This window comes from Humulus lupulus, chromosome 2 (assembly GCF_963169125.1).
Source record: "Humulus lupulus chromosome 2, drHumLupu1.1, whole genome shotgun sequence".
NCBI classification, from domain to species: domain Eukaryota; kingdom Viridiplantae; phylum Streptophyta; class Magnoliopsida; order Rosales; family Cannabaceae; genus Humulus; species Humulus lupulus.
The window spans coordinates 27,665,985-27,675,656 of record NC_084794.1 but is presented as its reverse complement, the minus strand read 5'-3'; the positions used below and the strand labels follow the sequence as shown (position 1 = coordinate 27,675,656).

The 9,672-nt window shown below is 33.5% G+C and overlaps 1 protein-coding gene across 1 annotated transcript; it reads left to right on the top strand.

Moving 5' to 3' along the window:
* The first annotated feature begins 5,693 nt into the window (after positions 1–5,693).
* LOC133817561 (L-ascorbate oxidase homolog) lies at positions 5,694–9,220 on the top strand. Its single transcript, XM_062250112.1, has 8 exons — positions 5,694–6,279; positions 6,398–6,507; positions 6,897–7,167; positions 7,258–7,360; positions 7,465–7,810; positions 7,950–8,315; positions 8,416–8,494; positions 8,602–9,220. The coding sequence occupies exons 1-8, from the start codon at positions 6,142–6,144 to the stop codon at positions 8,812–8,814; spliced, it is 1,626 nt and encodes a 541-aa protein (XP_062106096.1). The 5' UTR covers positions 5,694–6,141; the 3' UTR covers positions 8,815–9,220.
* Positions 9,221–9,672: the final 452 nt, after the last annotated feature.

Genomic DNA, 9,672 nt, shown 5'->3' with positions numbered 1-9,672 from the left:
ATATCAAATGACCCTCTATTTTCTGATTTTGTCTTCTCTCTCTCTCTCTCTCTCTCTCTCTCTCTCTCACTCCAAGCTTACCCCAAGCTCCCACTTCTCATATGTCCAAGATCTCACTAAAAAAAACAAGGCAGCTACCAAGATTGAATTGATCCCTATTTATTTTGAGGTTGTGTTTTGGGTAAGATTGATTCCTATCAAAGCAAAACAACACTTTGGGTTTCGGATCTAGAGGCCAAAAAATTATGGGTAAGTATATTTTCTTTAAATGTAGTGAGTAAACTTTTTTATTTACATTGCTTTAACTATTTCGAACAGATCTATGTATGCATTTGGGTTTTTTTTTATTGTTTCACGGTCGAATTAGATCTAAGATTTTCTGTGTTTTTTTGGGTTCTTCGTCTGCCTCGACGAGGTTCGATGAAACTCGACATACCTCGATGACTTTATAACAATATGAGCCTCGATGGACCTTGCCTTGCCTCGATGGTTGTTAGGAATATACCACCTCGACTAGCCTCGATGGTCCTCGATGGACCTCGACTTGCCTCGATGGCTGTTAGGATTTGACCGCCTCGACTAGCCTCGATGGACCTCGATAGGTATCCGAACTATCTCATAGATGATCACCTCTACTAGCCTCGACGGTCTTCTCCAAAGGTACAATAAGGTCAGGCATCTGAAAAAAAAATAGTGTTAATAATACACTTTTAAGCAATCTGGTAACCATCGAGGCCTGTCGAGGTCCATCGAAATATCACAAATTCTAAGACTATCAATTTAATTGAGCCCTGTCAAGGCATATCGAGGCACTTATTAATTCAAATTTAATTTAAAAGCAATCTGGTAATCATCGAGGTATATCGAGGTCCATCGAGGCCTGTCGAGGATCTTAACTCCTACAATTCCTAATTTTTCCAATTTATGTCGAGGTCTGTTGAGGCACATTCAAATTATACAACTATCTAGGTCTATCGAGACTTGTCGAGGCCCATCAAAGTGTCACTAACATTAAGATTTTTTTTCTAGCTACATCAAAACCTGTCGAAGTTTGTCGAGGCACTCTCTAATTAAACAACTACCTAAACCTATCAAGGCCTATCGAGGTACTAAACTCCTACAATACCTAATTTTTCTAATTTAAATCGAGGCCAATCGAGGCTTGACAAGGTATCAGTCATCGATGCCTATCGAGGCCTATCAATTTCTATCGATGTGAATAAAAAAAAACTCGAAAAAAACCCAGATTTCTTCATTCCCCAACCTCGATCTATTCTATGAACAAAAAAATAACAAATAAACCAGGCCCAGACAAATTATTACAGAATAAACTAATAAATCCCTCACATTTGCCTACTTCGGGGTTGTTTCGTCGATCAATGGGGTTTTCTCGCCTATCCACCTACTCTAGTTGTCCCCTCCGACGAGATTTCTTGCCACTGATGTGTGGTCGTGGTCGTGAAAGACAATGCGCACAGATTCCATTGAATTCCGACAATGAATGCAAAAGGAGAGTGAGGGATTTTGGGGATTTTGATTTCAGGACCAAGAGAGTGAGGGAGAGAATAGAGAGAGTACGAGAAAGTAGAGAGAGAAAGTGGGTAACAAATGCCAATGATATTTTTGGAACTAAGGGGGACAATAAGATCAAATTGACATGTGTATAGTGGGTAAGATATTTTTGTTATGAGACTCCATTTAATGTATAAATACCCAAATTTCACTTGACTAATTACTCATTTTATCAATATAGATTGAGTTATTATTCTACAGTCTCAATTTCTGTTTTTATCGAATCATAAGATTGTTTTTTTTTCTTTTCCGTTTCCATTTTTTTATTAGGTGTATGGTATATTAATATGGATTTTTTTCTTCTTTTTCTTTTATGAATATTAAAAGAAAAATAAATAAAAATATTATTTGGGGATTTAATTGATACATTTGAAAAGATAGAAATATGAGCACCGATGATATTTAATATTTTTTGCCACTATTTGTCTTGTTAATATCATCATTTGTCTCTCAAACTTTTAGTTCTGGAACAAAAATTATAAAATATCATCGCTGCTCATATTACAAAACTGTTGTAGATAATTCCAATAAATCACGATTAACAATTCAATAGTTATTTGTTATTATTTTGATAATTCATTGTTACAAAGTTGTAGCTTATTGTGACAAATTGGTAACCCTCATTACTATATTGTAACCATTGTTACTATAGTGTAAACTTGTATTGTTATTTCATCTTCTCCATATGAATTGTTAGTATTGATTTTGTGATCTATTTATCTTGGTGTTATTATTCTCCTACTTCAATTTTGTCTTTTCTTCTTATGATAAAATTTGTGTGCCATAATCTTGATTGGCTTTGTCTTGCCATTTAGCTTGACCTGGTTATATGCCATCTTATTTTGTTATGTAATATGTTATTGTTGGTATTATTAGGTTACTATTTATCGTCTTACTTTCAAAATGATATAAATTTTGCATCTTTCAATTTTAATTAACATTACAACTGAAAAGCTTCTAATATTCCCCACAAAAAAAAAAAAAAAAAAAAAAAGAAGAAAAGCTTCTAATATTAAGTTGTAGTTTTATTTATTTTATTAGCTTTTATAATTCTTAAAGTTTTATTGATCTCTTATTTTAGGTTATAGGTCTTAATCTTAAATTTAATTGACCTTTATTTAGTTTTGAAAACCTCTTTACTTTCTCATATTATTGTTCTTTAAAGCCATTTAATATATAAACTTTAATAGATCTAAGCTTCAATTTAATTATTTTTTAAATATTAAAGACTAATTTGTGGTTTTTAAATGATTTCTTATTATACTTTTTGTGAACTATAATAAAGCATTTTTCGCTTTTGTTTAAGTATAACTTTATTAGAAACTTTGATTCACATTGGTATATTTTTCAAAACTTTTTTTTTCTTATTGTGGTTTAAAATTCTTTTAGTATTTGCACTTTAATTACTTTTAATATTAAACTTTAATAAGTGAATATTTTCTTTCAATGATCCTTTGTATATTTATTAACCTATTATTATTAATTAATTAATACCAATTTTCTAACTGAAGGTTACTCCCTTCGGTTAGTATTTTTGCAAGATAACAAGTTTTTTTTTAATGGATATGATTCCTCCAATTTGTTGTATTTTCTCATTTAATCTTATTGTGATTAAAAAAAAATACAAAATAAAAGTGATGACAATAATTTGAATATTATTAAAGTATTATTCACGTGTAACAAAAAAAAGGAAGTAGGGAATAAATAACTAGTGTCGTTATAAACCAAAGAGTAATAAATTGACCCTAACAAAAATCATTTAAAACCAAAAAATGAATGACAGACAGATTGATAGTTTACTTAAGGAGCCAATTTCCTAGCAATCGACCACCAAACTTGCCTAGCCCTCAATCCTCGATCATTGCCTCGTGCGTGGAAGTAAAAAAGTTTAGCTTGAAAGCCTATATTATTCATGTAATGCAAGTTGCAGGTAATTATGATTGTTCATATGGCTAACTGAGCCAACATGTTTATGAATATATATGAGATGAGTCGTCTGTCCTCTGCTTTTTAACTTTAAAGTTAGATTATGTATACGTGGATGAATTTCATGTTGTAAGTTGTAGCATTACAATCATATCAAAACAAAACATTGAGAACTTTTCTCATATCAACAAATAGTTCTAAAAGAAAATATATATATATATATATATTGATTGCCTCGAATGGAGCAAAACACAACACATCGAAAACAAAGATTAAATATGAAATTGACCAACTACATAGGCCGACAATTCTTAATTTCGATTCTTGATTAGAGCATATTTCTTTTCTTTGTTTCGTGCTAGCTAGAACTTTCTTCAAACAGTTTGGGTACATAAAAAAGCCAATGCCCAATATGACCAAGCCTTAAACATCTAGTGGCGATTAGAAATTAAGAGATAAATAGAAAATGATCGAAACTTTGCCATTGACGACTTCCCAAAACTTATTCCACTCTCTAGCTTTTGATTACCTCTGCAAGCAACACAGATTCTCCGTCAATGATTTCCAAATAAGAGGCCAAAAACTCCAACAGCAAAAAATTAGCAAAGTTGGTTCATTCTCTGTCGTCATAAGAGCAGTGGCTACGATGCCAATTTTGGAAAAAATACAAAATGTAATATTTTATTTAATTAATATAACCTTAACTAAAAATAAGAAAAAGAAAAGAAAAACAAAGCAACATTGCTAACAGTGGACAACGTTATCAAAAAATAAAATTAAATATATATTATTTTATTAATTTTGGGACCTGCATTAATTTAAATAATACTTTTGCCACCATCCATTGTTGATGCTCTAACAGTCTCTACTCTCTACTTGTAGAGCGGCCAGATATTTAGAATATTTTCAATTTACCTTATTTTTTCAAATAATTTCTTGTTATTTATATATATTTTTTAAAAATAAATAATAATACATCGATTAGAGGGATCCATATCAATAATAATAACAATTAATATTGTTATTATTATTTTGACAGATCCGCAAGTAATAGCTGAAAATGAGTTGATGTTACCAAAACAAAAACAAATACAAAATAATATTTTCTGAGGAAACATGCGCTTTTAGTGGAACTGCCCAAGTCCACGCTCATATCCAGTTTTTAACTCCTCCCCTTTCAATTAGTATCAAATTATTATTTTATATTAATATCAATAACTATTAACTATACTTAATCAACTTTTTTCAAAAAAAAAAAACTATACTTAATCAACCTCACCATATCTTTTGCTCAATTCCATGGACTCAGGCCTTTGTCACGTTCATTCATGCAATTGTAAACTACATGATGCTTGGAGGTATGTGAATAACATTAAGTGGCGCTTAACTTGTCAAGTTTAGCAATAAGATTACATTAATTTGTGGAAAGTTGAAAACTAGAACGTCTGCTTTTAAAATCCTAATCAAGTGAAAGCTGATTGGTCTAAACAGTTTTTGAAAAGTAACAAATGATACAAATGTCGGTGAGGTCATTCAGATAAGAACAGATATCAAGAGAAAAAGAAAAGAAAAAAAAAAGTGCATGTGGAAATTAAATTTATGTGGGACAATAAATATGACATATATAAAAATTTAGTTTGGTGACTTTGTGATACAGTGTTTGGAACATCACTGCCTGCCCAGTTGCGAGATTTGTCACCCAATAATATTAATGTAGAAGTTGAATATGGCTATATATTTTTAATGGAGCTCTGGATTCAATATTTCAAATATATAATAATGTCAGACAATTTTCTTGATAGCCTATAATAATATGACTGATCCTGACGAATAATGCTGTCAAATTCAAACACCATAATAGATTTAGTAGTAAATTCTCCATGTGCTTTTACTGACCTCCCATATATTTATGGGCAAGTGGTAGATAGATGCCTTTTCTTACTGCAACTCCAACCTAACCAAGCTGAGTGAAAAATGCTTTTTAAGAAAATATTTATTGGTAAACAAATAATAATAATAATAAAAAATATCTATACATACCCAGAGTAAAAAATTAATAAAGATGAGGACGTAGGACATAATAATATTACTTTAGTATAACAAGATAACATAATACAAAATGATCATAGATAGCAACATTTATATTTAAGTTAGCATCAAGTACTACAAAACTTGAAACAAATCCTAAAATCATGGGCCAACTTCGGTCACTCCAATCAAGAAACGCGGTGACAGAAATGGGATTTGTTAAGATACATAGAAAGAGTTTAGCCTAGATTCTCTACAGCTCACACACTCCAAAAATCCTAGTACTCCTCCTTGGTCCATAAAGAAAAAAAACAAAGGAGAGGAGATCCAACACTTCCCTACTTAAGAATCTTCCTTTTTTTAGAGTTCCTTTTCTTTTAATCTCAACTCATCTTTCACTTTCAGTCTTCACCGACACGTCCCACTTGAGAAGGCAGTAAAAGATTTCAAACTATAAGAGAAGCCGACGAATAAAGAGCTTTACAGAGTTGCTTTCTTTACAGGAAGGTTTTCTTCTCTATATCATTTTGGTTCTAATAATAGTCATTGTTCTCTATTAGTTTTCGAAGAACTCCCAAGAAAGTGGAGAGGAGATAGTGTGAAAGAGAGGAAGAAATGGGTGAGTATAGGAGTATATGTTCTTTCCTATTCTTGGCCTTGCTTTTGACCTGCACCAATGGAGAAGATCCGTATAGGTTCTATAACTGGAATGTCACCTATGGTGATATCTATCCTCTTGGAGTAAAACAAAGGGTACTTAGTTCTTTATCTTTAAATATTTATATATGAGTATGTGTGTGTATATGTATTGGTTTTATGGTTAAGATAATGAATGATTACTGAGAGTTTGGGTGTTTTAATTGAAATTCAGGGGATCTTGATAAATGGGCAATTTCCAGGGCCTCAGATTGAGTCGGTTACCAATGACAACTTGATTGTTAATGTCTTCAATGCCTTGGACGAACCCTTTCTTATCTCATGGTTAGTGTTCTTGTACTTTTTTTACTTGTGTAGTGAGTTCTGTTTCGAAATATGGACTTCTTCTTCCAACCATTGTGAACTACAATTTGAAAATTTGAAACATATAATCAGAACTTATAAGTTCTTACCAGATAGTCTCTGTTGAACTTTTTGTTATTTTGATTGTTGTTGTAATTGAATAAGAAGATACAGTTTTAGTAACCCAATGTAATTAGTGCACGCGAATTCAAAAAGGGCTTCTCAACATTTAACTTAATAGCAGAACATTCTGTTTTCTTTTAATGAATGTTTCAAATGAGTAATGTAAGAGCCCATAAAGACCCTCTTTTGTTATTGTTCTGGTAATGAAACTTTTCAAGTAGTCCATAAGCTTTTTCAATCTTATGTAGGAATGGTGTACAGCAGAGGAGGAACTCATGGCAAGATGGAGTGTATGGTACAAACTGCCCCATTCCACCAGGGCAGAATTTCACTTATTTTCTCCAAGTTAAAGACCAGATTGGCAGCTATTTCTACTTCCCTTCTCTTGATTTCCACAAAGCCGCAGGAGGCTACGGCGGTATCAGAATTCTTAGCCGCCCGAGAATTCCGGTGCCTTTCCCTCCTCCTTCTGGTGATTTCACCATACTAGCTGGTGACTGGTTCAAGCAAAATCACACAGTAAGTACCTAGCTTATAGAAGATGCCAAATCTCATAAGAGAAAATTATCAAGGCTTGTAATAATGTGCTGTTTTCTTAAACTTATACAGGATTTAAAGGCCATTTTGGATGGTGGGCATGATCTTCCCTTCCCTGATGGGCTTCTTATCAATGGTCGTGGATCAAATGGAAACACATTCACAGTTGACCAAGGTAAACAAATAACAAATCACTGTTCAAAATTTATGAATCTACGAGGTCATTTGGTCAAGGTGCTGATGGGTTTTTTTTTTTCTCTTGTAAAACTTGCTAAACAGGTAAGACTTACAGATTCCGTATATCCAACGTGGGGCTTACAACATCAATTAACTTCAGAATCCAGGGTCACAAACTGTTGCTTGTTGAGGTTGAAGGCACTCACTCTCTCCAAAACACCTATGATTCTCTTGACATTCATCTGGGGCAATCCTTATCTGTCTTGGTCACAGCCGATCAACCACCTCAAGATTACTTCATGGTCGTTTCCACACGTTTCACTTCTCAAATTCTCACGGCCACCTCCACTTTTCACTACAGTAACTCTGCAGGAAGTGTTTCTGGCGCTATCCCTGGTGGCCCAACAACTCAGATTGACTGGTCTCTTGAGCAAGGCCGATCATTCAGGTGCTGTTTTCCTTTAGTCAGATTATGTCCACGCTTATTAATCCATAATTCGGAAGAGTATGAGATTAGAGTCTTTTCAGGGACACTTAGATTTTTTTTTCCGGTGCTTATCTTCTCGACATGTTTTGAAACAAACCAGGCGGAATTTAACAGCAAGCGGACCAAGGCCTAATCCACAAGGCTCATACCATTATGGATTGATCAATGTCACACAAACGATCAGGCTAGCGAATTCCGCTCCTATAATCAATGGCAAGCAGAGATATGCAGTCAACAGTGTGTCGTTTATTCCAGCAGACACACCACTCAAGCTAGCTGACTACTTCAAAATCTCTGGAGTGTTTTCACTTGGAAGCATCCAGGACAGCCCCACCGGTGGTGGCGCTTATCTCCAAACTTCTGTCATGGCCGCTGATTTCAGAGGCTATGCTGAGGTTGTGTTTGAGAATGAAGAAGACACTGTACAGTCATGGCATATTAATGGCCATAACTTCTTTGTTGTGGGGTAAGCTCATATTATGAACTTTCTTTCTCAAAAGAAGAAGAAGAAAAAAGGTATATCAATACAACATTGTCTAAACTGTTGTGTTTTCTGATCTGGGCAGTATGGATGGAGGACAATGGTCCCCTGAGGCCAGACTGAGATACAATTTGAGGGACACAATTTCTCGTTGCACTGTTCAGGTACTTTAATTAATGCTAACCTGCCTTGTTAATCTTCATAATTATGATTATGATTAATTTATATATATATATATAACTTTGTTAATCTTTTGGCTGTGTTTTTACAGGTTTATCCCAAGTCATGGACTGCAGTTTACATGCCTTTGGATAATGTGGGTATGTGGAACATAAGGTCTGAGAACTGGGCTAGGCAGTACTTGGGGCAACAACTCTATCTTCGAGTATACTCACCTGTAAATTCATGGAGAGATGAGTATCCGATCCCAAAGAATGCTCTTCTTTGTGGGAGAGCATTAGGTCGTAGGACCAGGCCTCTGTAAAACCAGCCTTTGGCTGTCGACAAAAGTACCACTGTCACGAGTGGGTGACAGGGTTTTGAGAACTTGAATTCTATAGAAGATGTAGCAATGGCTACTGTGAGCATTCTTTTGATTTGTAGTGGTGTTGTTTTGAATTGTTCCAATTGGGACTGATAGGAAATTAATTGTTGCAGGAGTACTTGTATTCTTTTTCTTTCTTTCTTTTTGTATCATTTTTTATAATCACCCCCTTTTTACCTTTGAAATGCCTTGTTCACCTTCCTTATGCCTTAAATTAAAATGTATGGCCAATCCCTTTAAAAGAAAAAGTGTGGTCAATGTTGTTTCCAGCCCCCTTTGTTCTTTGGTGACACTTGGACTGTTATAGCAATGCAAGCGGGTTATAAAGCATTTTCTTATTATTTGATATCGGTATTAGGGGTGTAGGTTGGTTTGTTTGGCTCGATTATAACATATTTTAAGTAACTCACGGTATATATTAGATTGCAAATATCCAACTGTAACCTCCAAATAAGAAAAAAAAATGTTTAACCTGCCCAAAGATTTTGCCGGTTTGATTGGGTTAATCCGTTCAAACTGATAATCACTGGTTTTTTTTTAGTTTTCAAATAATTAAATTAAATAAACTAAAAGTATAGTCTACATTTTTCAAGCTTAAAAAATATTATTTTCTAAATTCATTGTTAAAAATATAGGGTATCATTCTTTTTAATTATTTAAAAAAATAAGATAAATTATAGTAAATGACCCAAAACAACGACATCAAGAAGGTAATATCCTTATTTTAAAAGTTATAGAAAAATTACTATTTTATATTGTTGATTACCTAAATTGTAATTATCTATCATTTTATTTATT